The 26,531-nt window shown below is 44.6% G+C and overlaps 1 protein-coding gene across 2 annotated transcripts in view; it reads right to left on the reverse strand.

Moving 5' to 3' along the window:
• LTN1 (listerin E3 ubiquitin protein ligase 1) overlaps positions 1-26,531 on the reverse strand; it is a 125,647-nt gene that overhangs the window by 15,195 nt on the left and 83,921 nt on the right. For both annotated transcript variants that reach the window (XM_088481642.1, XM_088481641.1), the window contains exons 23-27: positions 20,564-20,798; positions 17,590-17,661; positions 8,128-8,314; positions 3,312-3,483; positions 1,141-1,361 (exon numbers count right to left, since the gene is read on the reverse strand). In XM_088481642.1, the coding sequence (XP_088337768.1) occupies positions 1,141-1,361; positions 3,312-3,483; positions 8,128-8,314; positions 17,590-17,661; positions 20,564-20,798 (887 nt within the window). The remainder of the gene's footprint in view (positions 1-1,140; positions 1,362-3,311; positions 3,484-8,127; positions 8,315-17,589; positions 17,662-20,563; positions 20,799-26,531) is intronic.

A 26,531-nucleotide genomic window follows, 5' to 3' on the forward strand; every position in this document is an offset into this window, starting at 1 on the left:
GAAACAAATTTTGAAAGCAACAAGGAACCCCCTGTAAAACTGCCCTATTTACATAATTATAAATACAACGAAATGTTAAAGCTCATGGCTTGTTTTATTACTATACTGGCAATCGCCAAAATGAAAATAATGAAAATAATAAAATTGAGGCCATTAATATTGTGCCTAGGGGCAGCCTGACCCCTAAATCCATCCCTGTCTTGGCTTTACTATTTGGGATATGTATCAAAGCTTCTGAAGAGTGGAAAAGTGTCCACAGCAACCAGTCAACACCTATCATGTTCTAAAATATACTTGATACAGAATGTCCTCACACCCCTAATGTCTATAGCCATATGGCGTAAGATGCCCGGCATAGCAGACGCTCCGAGAGGTGTAATGTGCCATCTCTTTCTTTAAACGTTGCGTGTTATGTGTAACACAGATGCAGCAGAAAACTGTAAAAGTGTAATAGAAATGCCGGGTTGTGACTATAATTGCACAGGAAATAGCTTTAAATACATAGAATTGCGCAGCGGAACTTGGCGTGAGAAAAAGCAGCGACTGCTGCATTGTAGCACTTCATATACAGATTCAGACTCAGTCGCACACAGATGTACAAATGTCGCACACAGATGTACAAACGTCGCACACAGATGTGCAAACGTCGCACACAGATGTATAAATCTCGCACATCACATTTATCAGCGCAGTCTAGCAAAGTAATTTTGTTGTTTCCAGTTGTTTTATTCACGTGAACAAGATGCACATTTTGCGCGAGGAAGACGCACTGCGCGGCCGAGTTGCCAGGAACCTGGCGTGCCAAGGGGGGCTATTTGCCGTGAGATTGAGCCACAGTGTAGGAGGCATACCCGTAGATGCTAGCTAGAAGCTACTGTATTTAGTTGAGATGGGAAACTTCTCCACTCTTTAGAAGCTTTGATACATCTCCCCCTGTGTATTTCTGCCGTATATAAGAATATGTGTAAGTGAGGCTAAAGCCAGAAGAGCTCTTGGTGGCACATTCACAGCTGAAGTGAGTGAGTAACAAACAGGCCTGTGAGCTTACAGAGGGTGGCACGGAGAGGACGCAAACAGAGCGAGAACACAGCAGAGGTGAAACACTGGGGTAACAGTATATAAACATGGAACTGGACTTACAGTCATGCCATCGAAGACTTGCGTGCTGCACTGTACAGAGGTTATTTCCTGAGAAGACAGCACGCCGCTGACGTACTTGGTGGTGAATTTGTCAACCACACTGAAGATTCTCTTCTCGCAGCCGTTCCACCACAGCCGGACCATGGCTGGTAAATCCTGTAAGGTGATGTGATACACGCAGCAAGCCAAATGGGGAATCTCATACTGCAGCGCGGCCGAGCCTGAGAGATGGACGCAGGATTAACAGACCATGATCTTAACAGTAAAAATCCTGAGCGCCATACCTGCAGTCTGACCGACTCAGGGTATATAGATCAGCCCCCTTCAATGGCACCAATCAACGAACATCCCGCCTCCCAGACCTTCACCAATCAGTGAGCTTCCAAGAGGGAGGACCATGAACACAATCCCTAATTGCCTAAACCTTTAGGTGCGCCCAGTACAGCTCCTTTAAAAACTATGGGGTCTATGTACTAAGCAGTGATAAGAGACAGAGTGAAAAGTGATAAGGAAGTGATAAGGTTCCAGCCAATCAGCTCCCAACTGTCATTTTTCAAACACAGCCTGTGAGATGACAGTTGGGAGCTGATTGGTTGGCATCTTATCACTTTTCACTGCTTAGTACATAGACCCCTAATCCTCAAAATGTAACCCATCAGCTATGTGCACAATTTACAGTATTTAGACTGGCTGTAGCCGAGCACATTTTATTATCCTCTGGAATCACCAATTTTCCAGGAGAGCATCCGATCTTAAACAGAATTGTGGAAAATAAATCTTAACTGCATTGTAATTTGCTGCCCCTCACCCCCAAACAACACACCCTTATGGTAAATATCTACAGTGCTAATTGATTTCCATATAAATTGATAAATGTTACTTTTGGACAGCACATAGTAAAATGTAACGTTTTTTTTTCTGACGCTTGCGCTAAAGCGAATATATTTCCTACAGTACATTAGGAGTCTATACAAATAATGATGTCAGGATGCACAAATCCAGCTTCCTGAGATCATGAGATTTTCTAATCTCAGTCAATTCCGGCCTTTATCATTCTCCGTAAAACACTTTCTTCTATTAACCCCATGCGGGTTAGCGTTCTTGTAATCCTATTTCTCTAATAGTTTTGGACGTGTGCTGTCATGGTTCCAGTTGCTAGAATGAAGGCTTATTTACATAAAGAGAGAGAAATAAATGTTGCGGATTACTTTTTGGCGGATAATCGCTGTATTATCAACGTTTGGGATTAGCGCAGAGATGACACATTTTGGATAGAAAACAAAACACAACACCAGTGTACAGATGTCTACACTATATGTACTAAATAAGCAATTGCTGGCACTTTACATAAATCGCTCTCCATGGTTTATATTCTCAGTACTCTACTTGCTATTTCGATTAACTTACTTGCCTTGGTCAGAGGGTTTAAACATAGTACATTCCAGTTAAGTCTCACCATAACCATATAATACGAATATTGCTAATGATAAACTGGGTGCACATAGCATGTCATCAGGGGCGTGGTACAAAAAGCCGATATTCAGAATTACGCCATGATCTGAATGTCAATATGGACGTATAATGCCAGAATGCTGACCTAGAGTTTTAGCGAATTTTCAAGCCTAACCCTAAACGTAGCCCAACACTTACATGGACTGTCGACATTTATAATGTCAACATAATGACTACATGCCGTTATCAGTGGTGTGTGCAGTGGATAAGCCTGTAGTTGGGTGGACCTCCAGAACTTTGATATATGGGCTTATCTTTTTCTACATGACATTCATGTATACTAAATTTGCCAGTATCACGCAGAATGAGGAACAGAGGAGATGCCTCTCTCAGGAAAACTAGCACCATTAATCAGGCGACTGCCTGAGGGTTTCACTAGTATCCTTACTTTCTCAGAAATCAGGATAGCAGGAAGCTAGTGAGCTGCACCCCAATCCCTTCCCTGGTCCTTAGATGGCCCATTCACCCCTTTGCGGAACGTTTTGACGCAGAGAACCCAAATTAGGACACACACAAACATCTAAGCAGAGTTTAGAAGTTGGGTTAAAGTAATAAATAACTGCTTTCAATAATACCTCGGCGAAACGCGTTGGTAACCAGTAGCAGATATTTACGGGGGATAAGAGTGTCCTTACTTACAGTAATTAGCCTTCACTCACCTTTTACAGTTAAGTTTAACTCTTCGGTAAAGAAAGTTTTGAGGTCCTTGCCAGCTGCGTCGCTCGCTTGTATCGGGACAATGGGTGTGTGAGGCATAAGCTTGAATAAGTTGTAAAGAAGTTTATTTAAGCTCTTTGTTTTCCGCAGATACTGAGAATAGAGCGCTCGTAGCTGGTGAAAAAAAATATAGGTATATATCTGTTATACATTTCATCAGTATAGAAACTGAAACAGGTGGTAACACTTTTTACTTCTCATTTAGCAGTACACACTTAGAGGTCAATGCAAATCATCTGTAAGTGCTCTCGCATTGCATGCATGGCACTAAATGTATATATCTGCATGTACTTGGTGTTATAGACATCTTTTGCAAGTGGACCTCTTTGTTTGACTCATCATCACTGCGCACTTGCGTATGCCGGGCATATGTCCAAGATGTCAAAACTGTAAGTGAAGATGGGGGATGTAGTCGGGGGAAGATGCTATACGGGATGCCAACGGTCTAAATACTGGCGCTGAAATCCCAACAGCCGTCGGGATCCCCGCCCCATTATACCGACTGCTGGAACCAGAAGGTAAGTATCAGGGGTTAGATTTAGGGTTAGGCACTAATGGGGGAGGGTTAGGGATAGGGGTTAGGTACTAGTGGGAGGGTTAGGCACTAACAGGGGAGGTTTAGGGATAGAGGGAGGGTTAGGCACTAACGGGAGGGTTAGGGATAGGGGTTAGGTACTAGAGGGAGGGTTAGGCACTAACAGGGCAGGGTTAGGGATAGGGGTTAGGTACTAGAGGGAGGGTTAGGGATAGGGGTTAGGTATTAGAGGGAGGGTTAGGTACTACCGGGGGAGGGTTAGGGATAGGGGTTAGGTACTGGAGGGAGGGTTAGGCACTAACAGGGGAGGGTTAGGGATAGGGGTTAGGTACTGGAGGGAGGGTTAGGCACTAATAGGGAAGGGTTAGGGATAGGGGTTAGGTACTAGAGGAAGGGTTAGGCACTAACAGGGCAGGGTTAGGGATAGGGGTTAGGTACTAGAGGGAGGGTTAGGGATAGGGGTTAGGTACTAGAGGGAGGGTTAGGCACTAACAGGGAAGGGTTAGGAATAGGGGTTAGGTACTAGAGGGAGGGTTAGGCACTAACGGGGGAGGGTTAGGGATAGGGGTTAGGTACTAGAGGGAGGGTTAGGCACTAACAGGGGAGGGTTAGGGATAGGGGTTAGGTACTAGAGGGAGGGTTAGGCACTAACGGGGGAGGGTTAGGGATAGGGGTTAGGTATTAGAGGGAGGGTTAGGCACTAATGGGGGAGGGTTAGGGATAGGGGTTAGGTACTAGAGGGAGGGTTAGGCACTAACGGGGGAGGGTTAGGGATAGGGGTTAGGTACTAGAGGGAGGGCTAGGCACTAACGGGGGAGGGTTAGGTTTAGGGTGCGGGGAGGATAGGGTTAGGCACCCGTGAAGGGAGGGTTAGGGGTAAGAGTTATCAGTAGTAGACTTACCTTTGAGAGTCGGGATTCTGGCAATCGGATGCCGCAGTTGGAATTCTGACAGCCGGCATCCCATACCCAACCCGAAGATGGCACCTAACTGAACTCATCCATAGGAATCACCAGGACTCCACTCTTCCAGCATACAAGCATCATTGCAAACCCCCCATAGCGCTTATACACAAGAGCCACACTGAATCCCAGAATTGACCACATCTTTATTACAGCTCAGGAAAGGTAAAGTATGCAACTTAATAATTGTTAACTCCATGCTCAATATTTGGAAACAAGAAAAATAATAAGCATAAAAACCGGCGCCAGGTCTCATGAGACTCTGCTAGCGCCTGGTCTCTTTTTTTTTGGAGAAGCGTCTATGTCGCAATGCGATAACAGGAGGCTGTGCTGTTTACTTTGATATATGACACATATCTGTGTGCAGGATGCAGTTAGCAACCTGGCGGTTAGGAAACCGGTGCTCAGAAAATCAGCACCAGAATCCCGACCGCTGGCATCCTAACCAGGGTTAGGGAGAGGATTAGGTTTGGGGGATGGGGTTAGGGTTAAGCTGCGGGGGTGGGTTAGGGTACTTACACAGTTGGGTCGGGATTCTGACTGTCGGGACGCCGCTGTAAGTATTGAGACTGCTGGCATCCCAACCACCGGGATCCCGTTCCCAACGCCTTTATGCGAATGAGTCTCTGAAGCAGCATGCGCAGTGCTATAATGCAGCGGCCGCAGCTTTTTTTCCACGCCAAGTTGTGTTTACAGTCTCAGTCGCACACAGATATACAAGCATAGGCGTCTTTATAATGGGTGCAAGGTGTGCGGTTCACACGGGCCCCTGGGTCCAGGGGGGCCCACACCCTGCACCTATAGGTAATTATACTTACCTTTCCGCCGATTTCCGAAGTGCTGCTCCACAGCGCCAGATCGGCGCTGCAGAGCAGCAAACACTAACTGGGAAAATGACGGCGGCCATTTTTCCAGTGATGTGCGCATGGGCAGAAAAGATGTCCCCAGGAAAGTAGGCACGGGCGCCATTTTCCCGGAGATCCGCGCATGTGCAGTAGATTCTGGCATGAAGCCAGAATCTACATCGCTTAAAGTGCCACGCTGAGCCGCCAACAGAGAGGAGGGGCCCAAACGGAGGCTGAACACGGGTCCCCTCCTCTCTTAAAACGCCCCTGTATACAAGTGTCACATATCATATATTAATCAGCACAGTCTGCTGTTGCGTCCTAGTCACGTCATCGCCAGAGTTGCACAGGACCCGACGGCTCACTCATGCCAGACATGGCGTATTAATGCTAGATGAGCAAGGACACATCTGTATATACACATACATACATTTTCTTTCACCTATAGTATCACACAGCATAGCAAACATGTGAAATTACCTTTATTAGCTGCTGAAATTATAATGGGAGCATTCAGAAATCTTGAGCCTGTTACTAGGCCAATGTTAGCGCAATACTGATTACAGGCTACTACAAGTGGGCTTCTGTCCAATATACCATAAAAAACAGATTTACAAAAACATTTAGCCAGTAATTTAGGCATTTTCTACTCTGTTTAATTTCACATACACAATTGCTACCATCATTAATCTACGTCAGGGCTCGACAAAACCCGGGGGCCAGGTCGCCATGGCAACCAGATTTTGCTGCCTGGCGTCCAGATTTGCAGCAACCCCTGCCGCTGCTAGTGTAGTGCAAAGCGCGGACCACACTATAGAGTAACAAACACACCGCCGCCAGCAGTCAGACTCTCATTGGCTGTTGCGTCCACAGAGTGAGCCGGCTGGAGCTCACTCATTAGCTCCGCCTTCCGGTTTCCCCCACAGCAGGTAATGGAAGAGACGTCATTACGTCTCTCCCATAGTGCAGAGCGGGAAGAGCAGACAGCGGCGGTCGCCGGCAGGAGCGGGGATCAGGTGAGTTGTGTTTTTTTTTGTGTGTGTAAGGGGCACTGCATAGGGGGGGTGGTTGCTACAGGGGGCACTGCATAGGTGGGGGTGGCCACTACTGGGGCACTGTACAGGATGGGGCCGCTACTAGGAGCAATGCATAGTGGGAACTACTACTGGGGTCACTGCATAGGGGGGACTACTGCTGGCGATACTGTATAAGGGGGGACTACTACTGGGGGGGACAACTACTGGGGGCAATGCATAGCGGGAACTACTACTGGGGTCACTGCATAGGGGGGACTACTACTGGGGTCACTGCATAGGGGGGACTACTGCTGGCGATACTGTATAAGGGGGGACTACTACTGGGGGGGACAACTACTGGGGTCATTGCATAGCGGGAACTACTACTGGGGTCACTGCATAGGGGGGGACTACTACTGGGGTCACTGCATGGGGGGACTGTACTGGGGGTACTGTATAGGGGGGGACTACTACTGGGGGTACTGTATAGGGGGGGCTACTACTGGGGGGGACAACTACTGGGGGCAATGCATAGGGGGGACCACTTCTTCGGGAACTGATTAAAGGGGAAACCACTAACTGGGTGCACTGTATAAGGGGGCCATTACTGGAGGCACTGCATAAGGGGGGGATTGCTACTAGGCAACTGTATAGGGGGGGCACTACTAGGGGCAATGTATAGTGGGGACTACTACTGGGGGCAGTGTATAGGGGGGACTACTACTGGGGGCAGTGTATAGGGGGGACTACTACTGGGGGGCAATGCATAGGGGGGACCACTTCTGGGGGCACTGCATAGGCGGACCACTACTGGGGACACTGCATAGGGGTGCCCAAAGCATATTCTTGCACCTGGGCCTACTACGCTCTAGTTCGGCCACTGCCAGCGGTGGCTTTGCTTGCCTGGGTTTTTTGGCTGCGGAGGTGTGGTCTTTCTGGGGGTTGGTTGCCTGGAGAGGCGGGTTAGCTGCTCAGTAACGTGGCTGTGGGAGGGTGGTTATCTGGGGTACCCTGTTAGCAGTGCGGCCATGGGGGTTGGCTGCCCGGGGCGTAGGTGCTCAGTAATGCTGCCCCAGGGGAAGGGGGGGTCTGGCTTCTACATTTCATCCTGGCTCCTAGGTTTTAGAAACATTTGTCAAGCCCTGATCTATGTATACTTCATCTTCTGCCTCTTCAGGGCTATTTATTTACTCCTCAGTCAGCAACTCAGCTGTCTAATGAAATGATAGTGTCACCCAGCCCGTGCCTTCACTTCTGATAAATGTAATTTTGCACAGAACAAGTGACCCCAGTGTGTACTCCGAATATGATCTGCAGCCAGCATACCACTGTCTGATTTAAGATGCACAGAACCCGGTGCGGAGGGCGGAAAGTCAATATAGATAGTAATAATAACATACTTGAGATGATGCAGCCTTGAAGAAAGTCAGAATCAGTTTCCAAGTAAGAAGATAACCGAGAACAAAGCAGAACTCTTCTTTTAGTGGCTGGATTATGGCAAACTCTCCCACTTGGATTCCTTCTAGCAGACTTTCAACTAAATCTTCCTGAACAGCCAGGACAGACATCAGAGCCGCTGGTGGAGACCTACACGCAAACAACACACGTGATGTATAAGAGAAGAGGGACAAGCTGGGGCCACGGCCTTTTTACTGTCGTGGTTCCCCAGTCACCAACGCACCAAAATGAAGTGACACTTATATTAGACAAGTTTAATAAATCAGTTTGTACACACACATTATATTTAATATATACAGGTGTGTCCTCATACATCTGACCTCAATACTCCACGCAGTGCGACTTTCCCAACATGAGTGAGCCGCCAGGTCCCGTGCTACTCTGCTAGCGCCGGGCGTCTTTTCTTGCCGAAAATCCATCTTAGTTGCATCAGCAGACTGTGATGATTAATGTGATATGTAACACTTGTATATCTGTGTGTGACAGAGCCTGTATATGGGAGACTGCACTGATTAATGTGATATGTGACACCTGTATATCTGTGTGTGACTGAGCCTGTATATGGGAGACTGTGCTGATTAATGTGATATGTGACACCTGTATATCTCTGTTTGTGACGGAGCCTGCATATGGGAGACTGTGCTGATTAATGTGATATGTGACACTTGTATATATGTGTGCTCCTGAGCCTGTATATGGGAGACTGCACTGAATAATGTGATATGTGACACCTGTATATCTGTGTGTTACTGAGCCTGTATATGGGAGCCTGCTCTGAGTAATGTGATATGTGACACCTGTATATCTGTGTGTGACTGAGTCTGTATATGGGAGACTGCGCTGATTAATGTGATATGTGACACTTGTATATCTGTGTGTGACGGAGCCTGTATATGGGAGACTGCACTGATTAATGTGATATGTGACACTTGTATATCTGTGTGTGACTATCTGTATATGGGAGACTGCACTGAGTAATGTGATATGTGACACCTGTATATCTGTGTGTGACTGAGCCTGTATATGGGAGACTGCACTGATTAATGTGATACATGACACCTGTATATCTGTGTGTGACTGAGCCTGTATATGTGAGACTGCACTGCTTAATGTGATATGTGACACCTGTATATCTGTGTGTTACTGAGCCTGTATATGGGAGACTGCACTGATTAATGTGATATGTGACACCTGTATATCTGTGTGTGACTGAGCCTGTATATGGGAGACTGCACTGATTAATGTGATATGTGACACTTGTATATCTGTGTGTGACTATCTGTATATGGGAGACTGCACTGAGTAATGTGATACGTGACACCTGTATATCTGTGTGTGACTGAGCCTGTATATGGGAGACTGCACTGATTAATGTGATACATGACACCTGTATATCTGTGTGTGACTGAGCCTGTATATGGGAGACTGTACTGATTAATGTGATATGTGACACCTGTATATCTGTGTGTGACTGAGCCTGTATATGGGAGACTGCACTGATTAATGCGATATGTGACACTTGTATATCTGTGTGTGACGGAGCCTGTATATGGGAGACTGCGCTGATTAATGTGATATGTGACACCTGTATATCTGTGTGTGACTGAGCCTGTATATAGGAGACTGCACTGATTAATGTGATATGTGACACTTGTATATCTGTGTGTGACGGAGCCTGTATATGGGAGACTGCGCTGATTAATGTGATATGTGACACCTGTATATCTGTTTGTGACGGAGCCTGTATATGGGAGACTGCGCTGAGTAATGTGATATGTGACACCTGTATATCTGTGTGTGACTGAGTCTGTATATGGGAGACTGCACTGATTAATGTGATATGTGACACTTGTATATCTGTGTGTGACTGAGCCTGTATATGGGAGACTGCGCTGATTAATGTGATATGTGAGACCTGTATATCTGTTTGTGACGGAGCCTGTATATGGGAGACTGCGTTGATTAATGTGATATGTGACACCTGTATATCTGTGTGTGACGGAGCCTGTATATGGGAGACTGCGCTGATTAATGTGATATGTGACACCTGTATATCTGTGTGTGACTGAGCCGGCATATGGGAGACTGTACTGATTAATGTGATATGTGACACCTGTATATCTGTGTGTGACTGAGCCTGTATATGGGAGACTGCACTGATTAATGTGATATGTGACACCTGTATATCTGTGTGTGACTGAGCCTGTATATGGGAGACTGCACTGATTAATGTGATATGTGATACCTGTATATCTGTGTGTGACTGAGTCTGTATATGGGAGACTGCACAGATTAATGTGATATGTGACACCTGTATATCTGTGTGTGACTGAGCCTGTATATGGGAGACTGTACTGATTAATGCGATATGTGACACTTGTATATCTGTGTGCGACGGAGTCTGAATACGAAAGGAAAAAAGTTGCGGCCGCTACATTGTAGCACTTCGTATACAGAGTCAGAGACTCAGGGCCTGCTTCAGCAAGAAACGCAAGTGAGAGCGCACACGCATTCGCCCGATGTTTTCACACTGCACATGCATCGCTCTGAGCATGCGCAAACTAGCCAGTGCGATCGGGTAAGGGTACGCAGACTACACGCAGTGTGTACGCAGACCATTCAGATATTGATTGACAGGAAGTGCCGTTTGTGGGTGGTAACAGGGGGGGTGGTCGGCCAAACGCAGACGTGCCAGTGCGTTTGTATGCCGTTGCACGGCCGTGCATAAATTAGCCATTGTGAGGTCCTACGCAGCCTGAGCGCTCACTGCGTGCAGGAAGAGTGAGGTTAGGTCAATCACTATTATGCTAATGTGTTTGATGGTTCTCGATGTTACCGCTATCTTGCGGACCACTCAGGCTGTGAGTAAAGGGAGGTGGACAGCATTATATATTGCTGGGCGTCTGCATCTTGTGCTGCAGTTGCCAGGCGTATGCATTGATTAGCATATTTTCTCAGTGTCTGGGTCCGTGTGTTCTCTCACTTGCTTTCCTTTCTGAATCAGGCCCTCAGTCACATACAGATATACAAGTGTCACATATCAAATTAATCAGCACAGTCTTCTGGTGCGTCCCAGACGCATCACATTGCGCCCGATGCTACCAGAGTCTCACAGGACCTGGTGCGCTGAGAGGGGCTTTTTAGCACGACTACAGGAAAGATGTATAAGGACACATCTGTGTATATTTATTTGTTTGTGCATATATATATATATATATATATATATATATATAACAATATAATTAAATACACTGCGGTATAAAACACATACAGTCAGGTGCATAAATATTGGGACATTGACAGAATTTTCATATTTTGGCCTCTATTCACCACCACAATGGCTTTGAAATGAAACAAACACGATGTGCTTTAACTGCAGACTTTCAGATTTAATTTGAGGGTAATTACATCCAAATCAGCTGAACGGTGTAGGAATTACAACGGTTTCTATATGTGCCTCCCACTTTTTAAGGGGCCAAAAGTAATGGGACAAACTAAACAATCCTAAATCTAACTTTCACTTTTTAATACTTTGTTGCAAATCCTTTGCAGGCAATTACAGCCTGAAGTCTGGAACGCATAGACATCACCAGACGCTGGGTTTCATCCCTGGTGATGCTCTGCCAGGCCTCTACTGCAAATGTCTTCAGTTCCTGCTTGTTCTTAGGGCATTTTCCCTTCAGTTTTGTCTTCATCAAGTGAAATGCATGCTCAATCGGATTCAGGTCAGGGGATTGACTTGGCCATTGCATAACATTCCACTTTTTAGCCTTAAAAAACTCTTTGGTTGCTTTTGCAGTATGCTTCGGGTCATTATCCATCTGCACTGTGAAGCGCCGTCCAATGAGTTCTGAAGCATTTGACTGAATATGAGCATATAATATTGCCCGAAACACTTCAGAATTCATTCTGCTGCTTTTGTCAGCAGTCACATCATCAATAAATACAAGGGAACCAGTTCCATTGGCAGCCATACATGCCCACGCCATGACACTACCACCACCATGCTTCACTGATGAGGTGGTATGTTTTGGATCATGAGCAGTTCCTTTTCTTCTCCATACTCTTCTCTTCCCATCACTCTGGTACAAGTTGATCTTTGTCTCATCTGTCCATAGGATGTTGTTCCAGAACTATAATGGCTTTTTTAGATGTTGTTTGGCAAACTCTAATCTGGTCTTCCAGTTTTTGAGGCTCACCAATGGTTTACATCTTGTGGTGAACCCTCTATATTCACTCTTGTGAAGTCTTCACTTGATTGTTGACTGTGGCACACATACACCTACCTCCTGGAGAGTGTTCTTGATTTGGCCAACTGTTATGAAGGGGTTTTTCTTCACCAGGGAAATAATTCTTCTGTCATCCACCACAGTTGTTTTCCGTGGTCTTCCGAGTCTTTTGGTGTTGCTGAGCTCTTGGGTGCGTTCTTTCTTTTTAAGAATGTTCCAAACAGTTGATTTGGCCACACCTAATGTTTTTGCTATCTCTCTGATGGGTTTGTTTTGATTTTTCAGCCCAATGATGGCTTGCTTCACTGATAGTGACAGCTCTTTGGATCTCATATTGAGAGTCGACAGCAACTGATTCCAAATGCAAATGTCACACCCAGAATCAACTTCAGACTTTTTACCTGCTTAATTGATAATGAAATAATGAGGGAATAGCCCACACCTGTCCATGAAATAGCTTCTGAGTTGATAGTCCCATTACTTTTAGCCCCTTAAAAAGTGGGAGGCACATATAGAAACCGTTGTAATTCCTACACCGTTCACCTGATTTGGATGTAATTACCCTCAAATTAAACCTGAAAGTCTGCAGTTAAAGCACATCTTGTTTGTTTCATTTCAAAGCCATTGTGGTGGTGAATAGAGGCCAAAATATGAAAATTCTGTCAATGGCCCAATATTTATGCACCTAACTGTAGATGTAAGCCAGAAAGAAAGCAATCTGAACAAAAAAAAAAAAAATAGTTCAAAGATGTTACATATACAGAAATGAGGCAGTAACGTTACGGAAAGCAAGATATAGGAGGCACTTCAGTTCTCAGCAATAGTGATGTGTGGCTGCACAGGTCACCGAGAATTACAGTACCCCAACATTTTCCTTTGCAATTCTACGCAGTGCAGGGGAAATGTGCGATCTCGGTGCCTAGAAGGTGCCAGAGTGCCGGCGCTTACAGCCATTGATGCTAATTGAATTACCCCCATAGTAAGTTCTAGGACAGGCAGGGATGATGACATGGCAATGGAACATCAGGAGAAAGTACAACAGTATGTGCGCTGCTCAGCGATGTGTTACTCTTGTTAAATCTGCACCAGATCACAAAATGTTCCAGATTCTTTAGAACGTGCAATGAAATTTACCAATTTAGGGTAATCATACAGTTAAAACAGCACAAAAGCTACGGAAATCCCTGGGATGATTTTTTCCCCCCTTTATTGGTGGTAATAGGAACAAAAATCTGGCTCTTTACAAAGATGAAGAAGAAATTCCGTATAGTTAATAGGAACATACTGGGAATGTGACTGCAGAGAATAAACGTCTTTCACATTTACTTAATCAAATTTGAATTATTGTACGTTGGATATTCATTTATTTTTCGGTGCGCGGGATTGTGCCAATGTTTTTCCCACTGAAACCATACTGCACGGTAACACATCACGCTTGCTCAGTGCCAGCAGTCATCTGTGAGTCAGTTTTCAGTAGGGATGTCCCTCTAGGAACTGCATAAACTGTAACAGAACCAACAAACTCATCAAATGGAAATGGGCACGTTTTACTCTCTCTTTAACCCTGAACGGTCTAAAGAAAAAAAAGGCAACCTGGAACACGCGGAACTATAAAATGTATGGCATTAAAAGGGTAACACCACTCAAAAAAAATATATATATATATATATATTAGAATTATAATAAATGATGGTAAAATGCAATTATACACAAAGTGGCGGATGGGGAGTTGTACGTAGGTTTGTTTGTGTACATACGCATATATGCATCTTTTTCTGTACGCATAGTGCAGAGCATGTACGGCTACTTTGCGTTCAACAACGTATCGGGCCCAGGGTGGGATGCATGAAGCATCACGATATGGATGCGATACAGCCCGCCACTGATCGCGTGAATACTGGAGTACACCGGTATGCACGTACAAATGCAATTAAAAATCACAAATCGCAGTCAGGAAGCTGACGGTCGAAATGCCGACCGCCGGCTTCCCGCCCGTCAAATCCCGGCAGGAAACTAATGACAGGCGTCGAAGTCTCGACGCCTTTTATTATACCTTCGCCGGGAGCACGACGCCCGGCATACAGAATGAAGGTAAGCAGACAGCCATGCGGGAGGGGGAGGGGGTGTTAGTTTAAAGGCTCCTGGAGGGATTTAGGATTAGGCACCCCCCCGGGAGGGTTAGGGTCAGGCTACTGGAAGGGAGACTTAGGTTTAGGCTGCGGGGATGGGTGGGGTTAGGTTTAGGCACCCCAGGGGAGTGGTTAGGGTTAGGCACTAGGGGGGAGGTTAGGTTTAGGCACCCCTAAGGAAGGGTTAGGGTTAGGAGGGGGGAGGGTTAGGGTTGGGGGGGGGAGGGTTAGTTATACTCACTTTATTAGCTGTCGGGTTCTGCACTGCTGCCGGTCTTCCGGCGTCAGGATTTCAACCGCCGGACATAGGTCCAGCAGTATTTCATACCTATGCCCAAAGGACAGCTCTTTTGGAAAGAATGGTCCTTTGCGATGACTGGCCTTCCAGGTTTATGACCCAGGAGTCCTTCTGCACATCCGCTGGCCGACACGCGAGCCGCGGGGAACACTGGGAGGGTGATCCTATAGGATTCCTCTCAGGGAACAAAGCAAAAAGAAACCATAGGCTTCTAATAGGCAACGCCCTCTATAGACGGCATTGCCTATGTGGAACAAGCTCTGTAAAGTTCCGCTTTCCGGAGCTTGATGCATACGGGGAAAGCGGTCAAACTTCAGACAACCTGCATTTTCAGAGGTTTGGCCGCCTTTTGGAGTATAGTGCCTCCCGCCCCGGAGAGATGTATTGAACAGTTTAACTTTCTCATTTATGAAGTGTTCCCAAATAAACAATTTGAATCATGAGGAAATGTGACCTAGCCCCATCATTTTTCCTAATGGCATCAAGGGTTCCAGCACCAACACATCATCAACAAGATCACGATAGAATACGCTCACAAATAGTTTTCCGCGCTGGGCATTTGTTTGACAAGTGTAAGAGATTCTCCCGGGTGCCCACTCCCTTGTAGTTTTACTGGCAAACTATAAGAGAGAGAAGTTCTTTACATATGGTACCAGAATTATTAGTGCTGTAATCTAATAATATAGTTATTATGTTATAAATCATGGACCGAAGGCCAAGTTTTTAAATATTTTATTTATTAAGCGTAGTTATCCATTCATTTACCTAAACTTTGGGTTCTTTGGATGGAGTCGTTCCCAATGCACCAATTAATACTTGTACATGACTAATATAGGAGCAGATAAAATAAAAAAATAAAAAGCTGCACAATTCTGTAGTGCTCAGGCCATATATTGTGTCATAGAGGATGTTGCCGTTTTTCGAACCATAGCTTATTTAAACAATGTTTTTGTTACATAGGGGTATGATAATATGTTATCATCAATTGCTATGGTACTGCTGGGTACTTGGACTTCACATGTATACATAACTTTTTGGGGTCTCAATCACTTTCCCTGGTAAATTCAACACTAGGGGGTAAATTTACTAAGGATCGAGTCTGATCGAGATGACAATCTCAGGTGTGTTTAGACATGTTTTTCATCTCGCAAATTTACTAAAGGCAAATTCTGGTGAGTTTGGGAGAGAGTTCTCTCACTATTTATTTTACAGTGGCGGTACGGGTGCTGGTCACCTGCTGGCACTTGTAGTTCCACAAGTGCCAAAGGGCAGGCATGCTGGCACCTGTAGTTCCACTGTAAAATACAATAGTGTACTACTATTTAACACTTTATCACCACCGTACCCACACAGCCCAGGGATGCGGGGAAGAGCCCCGGGCTTCAGACAAAGCCTGGGGTTTCGGGAGAGGGGGGACCCCTTCTTGTGGGGTCCCCCACCTCCCCTGAGATCCCCGTATTGGCCTTACCGGCTTGTGGTGTGAATGATTTGGCGATGGAGCCCCGGTGATAGGGTCTCCTGGCTGTGGCAGTACACCCCGGTCGGTTTGGGTCCGATGCTGGTTTTAAATATAGGGGGACCCCTACGCAATTTTTTCCCCTCTATATATAAAACCAGGACTGGCCCTGCAGCCTGGTGCTGGTTCCTAAATTACTGTGGAACACTACTCATTTTGTTCCCCATTATTTTTGGAACCAGAACTGGCTGAGCAGTCCGGGGCTGGTTATGCTTTTTGGGGGGACCCTACATCATTTTTTTTATAAACATTTAACCCGCTTTTTTACAGGTACAACACACAAGCAGCCTTCACATATCTCACTGAGAAAACACTGCAATCTCAGGTGAGTAATCTCATCTAAACTTGCTACTCGGGGGGAGATATCTCGATCTGCTTCACCATCGGAAAACTCACCTTCACCTAAACTCACTTATTGGTAAATTTGAGAGATGAAAAACGGGAAAATCACCCGAGATTCGGCAATGCAAATCGAGATTAAAAAAAACAAAAAACTCGATTCTTAGTAAATTTACCCCTAGGAGTAATTGACTGGTTAATTTCTAAAATGTGTGTTCAGTTATGAGAGTGTCTAGTTTAATGCCTACATTACTGTTCCTGCCAGATAAAATAAACCCCAAAACAAACCATATTGATTGGCTAATCAGACAGATAACCACATGGCCTGTGGATATGATAAATGCTGGTGTCCTTACTGACCTCCTGTGTGTGTAAGGAAACAACGTACAGCTTGTGTAGTGACAGTAGTGGGGTCACAGTGCTTCTTTCATTTTGGCTTGGGTTACAGGATTAGAATAAATGGCTTCATTTTAAAAAAAATTGTTGTTCTAGAACTTATCTTCTGTTTTAAAATTGAGGCCTTTCCAGTGCTAACTATACATGGGCTCCCACCGCTCATCACTGCTCCTGAGCGCAAGATATGGAGACATATAACACTATCTAGAAAACTATGTAGCAAGGGCTGCGTTCCAGCACTGGCCGTAGTGTGAATGAATATTGCAAAATATCTCTTAACAAAAAAAAAAAAAAATTTATTTTGCAAAAGTTCAAACTCCCAGCGAATTAACAGGATTAGTGGCAAAAGATTAAATACAAAATATTTTATTGCATCTGGCAACTAAAAGCAAACAAGGGGAAAGAACTATGGGATAGCAGGACATTGGCGTATTGGAATTTCTGTTTCGAAGTCGCAAAAAGCACTAACGGATACAAAACGGAAATGTGGCACTTACAAGGCGGGTTCCTCTTCTTCATCGCTTTTCAGGTCATCATCATCATCAAATGCCGGCAGATCAACCATAATTCTGTGAAAGGATAGGGGACAGATCTGTTCAAACACCTTGGCTCAGCAATCATTACAATACGACATGGGCTGCCTAATGCGCTCTATTCCGGCCAGGCTCTTAGGGATTAACAACAATTATATACGTAGGTGGATGGACTGAGACCTTATCTCAGCCGCAGACTTATTTGAGAAGGTGAGTATCCACCTACGCTATCATTTTGGAGCATGACAACATTCTGACTGCAATGAATGTACAGTATACACTAATGTAGAGTAAGTGTACATCTTTGATGCGCAGATTTTCCCACAGGGATTCCCAGTCACATCTGCTGTCACTTTTCTACAGCTGTTGGCAACTTCTATATTTTTTTTCAACAATCCTCTCGTACCGTCATTGTGGCGAGTATTTGATGCGTGTACGGAAATACAGTTACGCAAACAGTCCATCTTAAAAAAATGCTAATAGTACCACTATGAAATAATAGATTATGGGACAGGACTATCCATATATGATCAACTGAGGGTGAAAAGATGCTCCTTTTTACTTGCTAATATACATTTCTGTGGCTGGTTTAGGATGCACATGGGCTGATATATACAATGGTGGTGCACCAAATAAGGTAATGAGACCTCCCATTTGCTCCAATGGTACACCAAGGCATCTATCCCGGCATAGAAGAAATTGGTGTCCTCTCATTTGTTCCAATGGTACACCAAGGCATCTATCCCAGCATAGAAGAAATTGGTGTCCTTTAATTTGTTCCAATGGTACACCAAGGCATCTATCCCAGCATAGAAGAAATTGGTGTCCTCTCATTTGTTCCAATGGTACACCAAGGCATCTATCCCAGCATAGAAGAAATTGGTGTCCTTTCATTTGTTCCAATGGTACACCAAGGCATCTATCCCAGCATAGAAGAAATTGGTGTCCTCTCATTTGTTCCAATGGTACACAAAGGCATCTATCCCAGCATAGAAGAAATCAGTGTCCTCTCATTTGTTCCAATGGTACACCAAGGCATCTATCCTCAGCATAGAAGAAATCAGTGTCCTCTCACTTGTTCCAATGGTACACCAAGGCATCTATCCTCAGCATAGAAGAAATCAGTGTCCTCTCATTTGTTCCAATGGTACACAAAGGCATCTATCCCGGCATAGAAGAAATTGGTGTCCTCTCATTTGTTCCAATGGTACACCAAGGCATCTATCCCCAGCATAGAAGAAATCAGTGTCAAGCGCCTGAACGTCAAGGTCAGTTACAAATCGCCTTAAACCAGTTGCTTCTTCAATGGTCCCAAGAGATGGAAAACACTCTGTGCCAGGTCAGGGCTGTAGGGGCGATGGTCCAGTACCTCCCCCAATGGTAGCACCGTACACAGGCCCTGATTCAGAGACGGACGGTAGGGTCTCGTGGCCGTAAGCCCCAGATAGCTTCTGGCTCTAATAATTGAGAGGGGGGGGGTCTGCGAGCTAGATCGCAGGACCCATTCTGCACATGCCCAGACCTTAAACCATCGGAGATGTACGCTAACCATCGGCACGCATCTGCTTAGCCGCTCCCGTTACCCCGCAGGTACGCCCACTGAAAATCACCGGCCCTGCGTCCGAATCAGTACTGCGTCGGTGAGTGGTAACAATCAGGACGGATGCGCAGCGCGACTCAGACTTATAACATTGGCCGCTTGCGTGTGACATCACCACCGAGGCCGCCGCTGAATCAGGCCCATAGTGGAATCGCTGGTGACTAATGTAAAGTATCAACTTCTATTCTGTGGCCGTGATGAGAAAATGCCATTTACATGGCTATCACCGGCAGACTGCACCATCCTTATTGCGGTCATTAGTGTAGGACATGGGTTTTCTGCTCGGCACGTGATGCGTCTTAGAGATGGTCTCGACAATGAAAACTGCTTGGAGGATTGGTAAATTGTACAAATTGGGGACAAAACGTTTTGTCGCTATTGATGCGGTCATCAGCCAATATAGTTGACAGAATGATATCGACATGAGATTGCCAACACCGTTGTAATGTTATTTAAAGCACTGTAACGTCGGCTAACTAACTACTTCCCGTTTCCTTTAGGAGAAACACATTAAATATAAAAAAAATTAAAATTGACATAGCGCCAGCCTCCTCTGCTTTATAGCAAGCCCTAACTAGCAGAACCATGGGGGATCCATTAAGGAAATACATTGCCATTGTGCGGGTTTGACTGGATACAGGACGCCCAGTCAACAAGTGTTTATAAATGAGCAGAACTTGTGGCAGTTGTCGGAACAAACAGCCAGGTGCAAAGTCCTGGGGTAGAGTTTGAGCCAGGAACACCAGGGATGAGCATCCTGATAACTGCAGAGGCCTGTGGGTAATGGTTCCAAAGTTTTACTAGTGGAGAGAGGAGGAATGTATTCTTCTGAATAATAATAAAACTGGACTTTTCTGTATTTCAACAGAACGGATTACAGATATAAATGTATCGTTAGCAGATGCCTTTCTATACGGAGTCAACATATATTAAAAGTTTAATGGCCCTAAAAGGTCAACAGGAAATAAGTGTGACAATAAATATCTTTCAGCAGACCACGGACTGTCTACGCGTTTCGGGATTTATTGCAGTGGTTATTATTGACGGAATTACAGCGAATTGCAGACAAGATTCACATTGTTGTGTATGTCCAAAGAATTAACTAAAAGGCCCAAGGGAAGCCAAGTATTGGACGGCCAGAGGCAACGCATCTTCTCTTACAAAATCCTTCTGTCACTGGATTGTCTGCACTGTAGTAGAATCACTGCAGAAAAATGCTAGATATGGGAGACAGTGAAGTCAACGACGAGGAATTAAAAGAAAGATGTGGTAACTAAACAAACATACAGGGAAGCTGGCATCCCACATGACGGAGGTAGAAATACACTGTGTTCTTACTTATTCAGCATATGGTAAACTGCGATCTGCACGGCTCTCTCTCTGTGCAGCAGGAACGGGGCCAGGGTGTTGAGCAAGCTCTGTAGCCGGTCACTGAGGTTGGTCTTCTGTCCAGCAACAAACTTGGCCGGGAGCTTGTGGTTGAGCAGCTGGTCCTTTGTAATGAACCGCAAAGCTTCGCCGAGCGACTGCAGGACAGGCCTCTGATAAGATGTCTCTGAAGCCTTGCCCTCCCCTACGCAGGACAGCAGAGGAGAAAGGGAAGAAAAAAAAAAAAAGAGGGATAAAAGCCATTTAGGAAAGGAATTCCAAAGACGCATTTTTTACATTTCTGGTATGACAAAGACAGAACTCACTCCCTATTGTAGATCATAAATTACAGCCAGGGTATGTAGGTTACTGGAGAGGGTCTTTAGAGGAAATATTTCTCTTTTTAAGATTTTATGTCATTTATGATGTGATATAAAACATTTCAAAGATTAAATCTGACCACGACTATACCGCACTGGGAAAAACAGATTTCATTTCTATATAGGTATCTATGTAAATATAGAACAGCAAAAGGAATCACAGAAAATAAAACAAATAAAATAATACGCTCAACAAATAAAAGCAGTGTGGAAATATCGGTTATGCCTATTTACGAATTAGAGCTGTTTATCTGCTTATTTTAGGCTGTGTAAACTAGACCTCTCTGGACACTGTACCCTTCTTACTGAAATGTAGTATGGGGTGCCTAACGGGTCTATGTACTAAGCCTTTCAGAGAGGTAAATTGGATGGAGATAAAGTACCAACCAGTCAGCTCCTAACTGTCACTCTACAGGTTGTGTTTGAAAAATGACAGTTAGGAGCTGATTGGTTTGTACTTTATCTCTCTCCAAGGCTTAGTACATAGACCCCTAAAGACCAGTATTAGTTACCCTCAATCAGTAGAGTTCCCTATTTGGTGACCGCTTTAGAGTAGTGGCCCTCACTCACCTACTAAACTGCCCATGTACCAGTCACAATGTGCACAGCTGTGGGAGCAATGTTTTGTAGGGTTAGTGCAGCACGGGATACAGATTCTCATTAGGATACATCACCATGATGCTATTATCTCATATAAGCTTTTTTTTTTTTTTTTTTCTTCAAAGCTTTAGGCCCGTATTCAATGAGAAGCGAAAAGCCGAGAGATAAAGTATCGCCATTTGCGACTTTTCGCCTGTCGGAAACTTATCTCCGTATTCAATTCCATCCGCTTTTCGCGTACACGGTAAGTCAATGCAATGTAGTAGGTGAAAAAGCTTCGCCTCTGAATAGCAGGAGAAAAGTAGAAGTGCAACACTTTTGTTTTGGGGTGCAAAGGTGGGGAAACCACTCAGAACCCTTTGGACAGCCCCCAATGGACAACTGCCTCAAAAAATCCCTGAAAAAAATTTAGGAAAATCCCAAAAATGTACTTTGAATTTGGGGGCGAAAAAGCACAAAGTGGGGGGACAAGTTTGCAAACTAGTAAAATAAGGTTCCGGGGGTGCTCTAAGAAGGGGTCAAGTGTTTTTGGGGCTGCAGGTGGTTTTATAAGGGTGCAATTTTACTTTTATCAAAACTTCACTATACAAAAAAAAAAGCTGCTTGCACCCATTTTCAGGTACCCCAAATTAGACAGGACTTCTAATTTTTACCCAAAACAACTGCTTTATGCCACTCTTCACCACTTGTGCAAAGTCGCTAATTAGAGTCTATTGTACCAACTTAAGTACCCCAAACCATTTTATTAGGGCTATTCGGGCACTACTACATTGATCCCCAATGTTTCTGCATCTTTTTGGGTGGTATAGGATGATTTCCCCGATTCGGAGACCACTTTCCGCCTGTGTTGACTTCGCAAGTCTCCGTTTTCGCATCTTTTGGAATTTAATAGGGCGAATAGCTGGGACGCGCACGATAAGTTCCCCCGGCTAAAATACGCGATGCAAGGCGAAAAGCCCGGCATGCGAAACTAATTGAATACCGCCCTTAGGTCGGTAATAGAGGACTGCACTCGCAAGATGCGATCACTCGCTGGCTAAAAGGGGCCAGATATTGTAATGAAGTAGACGCACTGCGTCTCGTAAGGACGCCCACTGTGTGTTAGCGAGCTATGGCAAAGTGCGCTGGAAAGTGTATAAAGACGCCCCCTTGCCACTCGCAACAGACGTCATCTCCGGAAAATGAAGGTTTAATCGGGACCATCGAGAGCCATCGGAGCTGCTCGCAGCCCTTGGGGTTGCCTTAGCCTGCCGCAAGCACTGTGATCAGTGCTGGTTGAAATACATTCAGGTGTTGTGTACCATGACGCTACTTTGTAAATTATGCACGCCCTTTAAACAGCGTTTTGTTAGCCTGACACGCCTGCGTTCGCACGTCCACTCCCCCGTTCATAAGCACCTTCCCGTTACCACCCACAAATGGCACTGTCACTCAAAGTAGCGACCTGATAGTGGCTTGCGACCTACCAAAATCAGATCGCAACAAATGACTTGCGCACTGGGAATTACACGCATGCACAGATGTGCGAAAATCGCTCCCAGTGAGCGAGCGTGATGTAGCGAGCGGGTCTGAATGAGCTCCTATGTGTTTTAGTTCTCCCCAGTTTGTAAAATACCTCAATACAACATATTTGTAGTAATCGAGTCGAGAGAGTGAAGGAAACCAGACAAGCGGGTAATAATCTCGGGTATCCTCTTCCTCCTCCATGGAGCAAACACAATGGGGTGATGCCGAAGTGGAAGTGCTCTTAAAGTGGGCCCATAGCTACTTTACATATAACTGCTCAAAGTACGTTTTTCCGAAACGTCAGCTCCACCCATGTTTTAAATATGGATACAGTAATGTTTAGAGAACGTATGCATAGACAACCAAAGTGCAGCTCGGCAAAGTTCTTCGATGAATGCCGATTCTGCCTTTACCCATGGCTCGGCTCAACGCCAGTTTTTTACATTTCATCGTTTTCCTGACTTAATGGCCAATAACTTAAACCGTAAAACGGTTTTGCAAAGCAATGAGGTTATCTTCATGTGTTATCTAATATTCTAGGTCTTCCAGTTAAATAAAAATTTGGTAGGGAAATTTTGTTTTTGGAAGGTGGCAGCCTTGGCCAAAACGTAGATGTCCCTCCCTGGCCAAATGCAAATCCAACGAGAATCTTTGGGCAATTGTAAAGAAAAACTCAAGAAGATGACGATCGCCACAAAGATTGGCCTCATAGACGAAGTCATCTGAATAGGGCACAGGGATGGACATGAAGATAAACTGTGACACTTATGAACAGCAGCCAAACCTTATAACAATAATTATAAACATCAAAAGATGTCATACAAAGTATTAATAGCTGTAAACAGTGAGTCAACCAAAGCGTTTTATAGAAAAAGGTGTAAGGTGTGACTGTTTTAATTTCCTTCTTTAAGTCTAATAATTTACACACCTTTGCCATATCCACCTCTCGGCAGGATTTTATCCATCTTACAATAGATGCTATTGAGGCTGCTTCACCTTCCTCCGTACCAAATACTAAAAACAGATACTGCTTTGTTTATCTAAACTTTTTCATTCTACTTAGATATAAATGTTAATAGCTGCAACTAAATCTACACAAATGGAATTTTCTTCAGTCCGATTCTTTGGTTTAGGACATAATGAAAGAAGAACGTTGTCACATGGAATGGAGAGACTACTTGGATGTTTGGTCTTCAAGCTAGCCGCGGGTCCTGCTCGCCAGGGGGGCATGTCCACCACCCTCCACGGGGCTGCCGCTGTGGGTGTACGGGCGATCGGCTGATCGACCATACACACTTGCTTATGGACAGATATATCTGTCCATCGGCTGTGATATCGCTGGTACACACTGGGCGACTGGCACCAGATATATTGGCCAATCAATTGATTGGCCAATATATCTGTCAGTCTGTACCCAGTTTTAGACATGGTGACCCACAATTCTATTATGGAAATTTAAGCAACCCCTGTATACTGCTTTCATTTTCTGGGAGCAAGGTTGCTGTATCTTGTCACTGACTTTGTGCTATTGGATGTTTGCTAGTGGTACCCAATCCTTGCTTCCTGGCATCTGTTGCGAGTACGATGCATTTGTGATCTGCCACTTGTCAAATTTTTGTAGGATGACCACCGTTGTAGGTCTTTCCATATATCTTTTGTAAGAGGAAGTGGTGGACCTTGATTCTATATCCTTGTTCCAGCTTGCTAGGAAGACTAACTGCAGGTTTCTCTTTCTAGCATTAGAAACATTTCCCCTTGTGCTGTGATCAAACGTTTCCCTGATATCGAATTCCTGAGTTGGACATAAGATGGCTCTTTTCATTTCCGATCGACCAAGTTCTCAGAACTTGGCTGTGATCCAAGCTGTTCTCCTCTGACATTGCCATTTTCAATCCCGATTAAATTTGGAATGACCACAATCAACACCATTGTGAAGGTCCTTGGTGAGGATGACAGTCCAAAGAGGAATTTGTATTGAAAATGTTGATTGAACATGTGACTGTAAGAACTGGTAGCTGGAGGTAGCCATCTTTAAGATCCACTGAGGCTAGGAAACGTCATGCTTTCATGGTGTTCCGGATGGTCCTTAGTGACTGCATTTTTAATTTATTGGTGTCGATGTGTATTTTAAACATTCTTAAATCCATAACAATGCAAATACCGTCACTGTTTTCTCTATAATACTTGGAATAAAACATGCTTCTGAAGAAGCTGCGGGCACTAACCGCAGCGAAACGTGTCAAGCTCTCACCCACTGAACGCTCGGATTTTTATCACTCTCCATCCATAACAAACCTGTTACAGATTTTATCTTCTTTCACCATCAGCTTCAATCCATGTAAGTTTACTGTGCTAATAGACTGTACGGATCTATTCCTCACTCATTTGGACCACACTGGGATGGTATTCAGCAACTGATCCCTTTAACTATATGTCAAGAGACATCAATCCGTCAGTGTCTGGTCAGCTGGAGAACCAGTGATCACTGCCTATACACATCTGTTTTTGAATAGTGTTGTTCCATCTTTTTTTATATTTTATTTCATTTTTTTCATAAATTATATGTCACGTATTATCATGTACAATAAATTGTTATATATAAAGCTGTATGATACCAGGTTTTGTTATTCTAACATTTCTTGATATCCAGCGCTGTATCCTTTCCCCATAATATTTGGAATAAAAACCTGTTCCTCTGTTGCAGGCACTTTGCAAACTATCTTTTGCCGCAACAACATTTTCAAGTTCTCTTTATCCATTTCTTCTTCTTCCCTGGATCCTGGGATTGGAAATCTTTAACAACAGTCTCTGGGCGCAGATCCCTTACCTCTAAAGGTGCATACACACACGATTTTTTGAACGATTATCGATATTGTTTATCGTTCAAAAAATCGTTCACTTTCTGAGTTAAAACGATGAACGATTATCGTTCATGCGCGTTTAAGTTTGTAATTCAGTCACACTGACCAACTCAACGATTTTCAGCAAGGGAAGTTACAAAAATTTTTGTAGTTAAAATAAATCGTTCATTACACCTTAAAAAATCTGGCAGAAAATCGTTGGTAACAAAATCGTTGTGTGTGTATGCAGCTTAACAAATATCCTTTACTTGCTTCCTGCCTTTAACCATTCATCGGTAGCTGAGGTCCAATTTTCTAGGACCTTTGACGTCTGCCTCTCACTTTGATCGATTGTGAAGATCGGACCATTCCATTGGGAAGAGGGTGTGAAGGATCCTTGGAAATTCCTTCCCCTTCTGATGCCGAAAAAGTATAACTTTGTGCCTTAACTCCTCAGCCAGCCCTCAACCCAACGTAATTGCCAGTGTCTCCCAGCATGGAGGCAAGAGGAAGTAAAACTCCTGCCAGGCTTGTATAGGCTTACCTCCTTTCAATCTTTCTCTGGGCTATCCCCTGTTCACCTCAAAGTAGTTTTTTCTAGAGGCAGTCATG

This window comes from Taudactylus pleione, unplaced genomic scaffold, assembly GCF_031769625.1.
Source record: "Taudactylus pleione unplaced genomic scaffold, aTauple2 ptg000276l, whole genome shotgun sequence".
Lineage (NCBI taxonomy): Eukaryota > Metazoa > Chordata > Amphibia > Anura > Myobatrachidae > Taudactylus > Taudactylus pleione.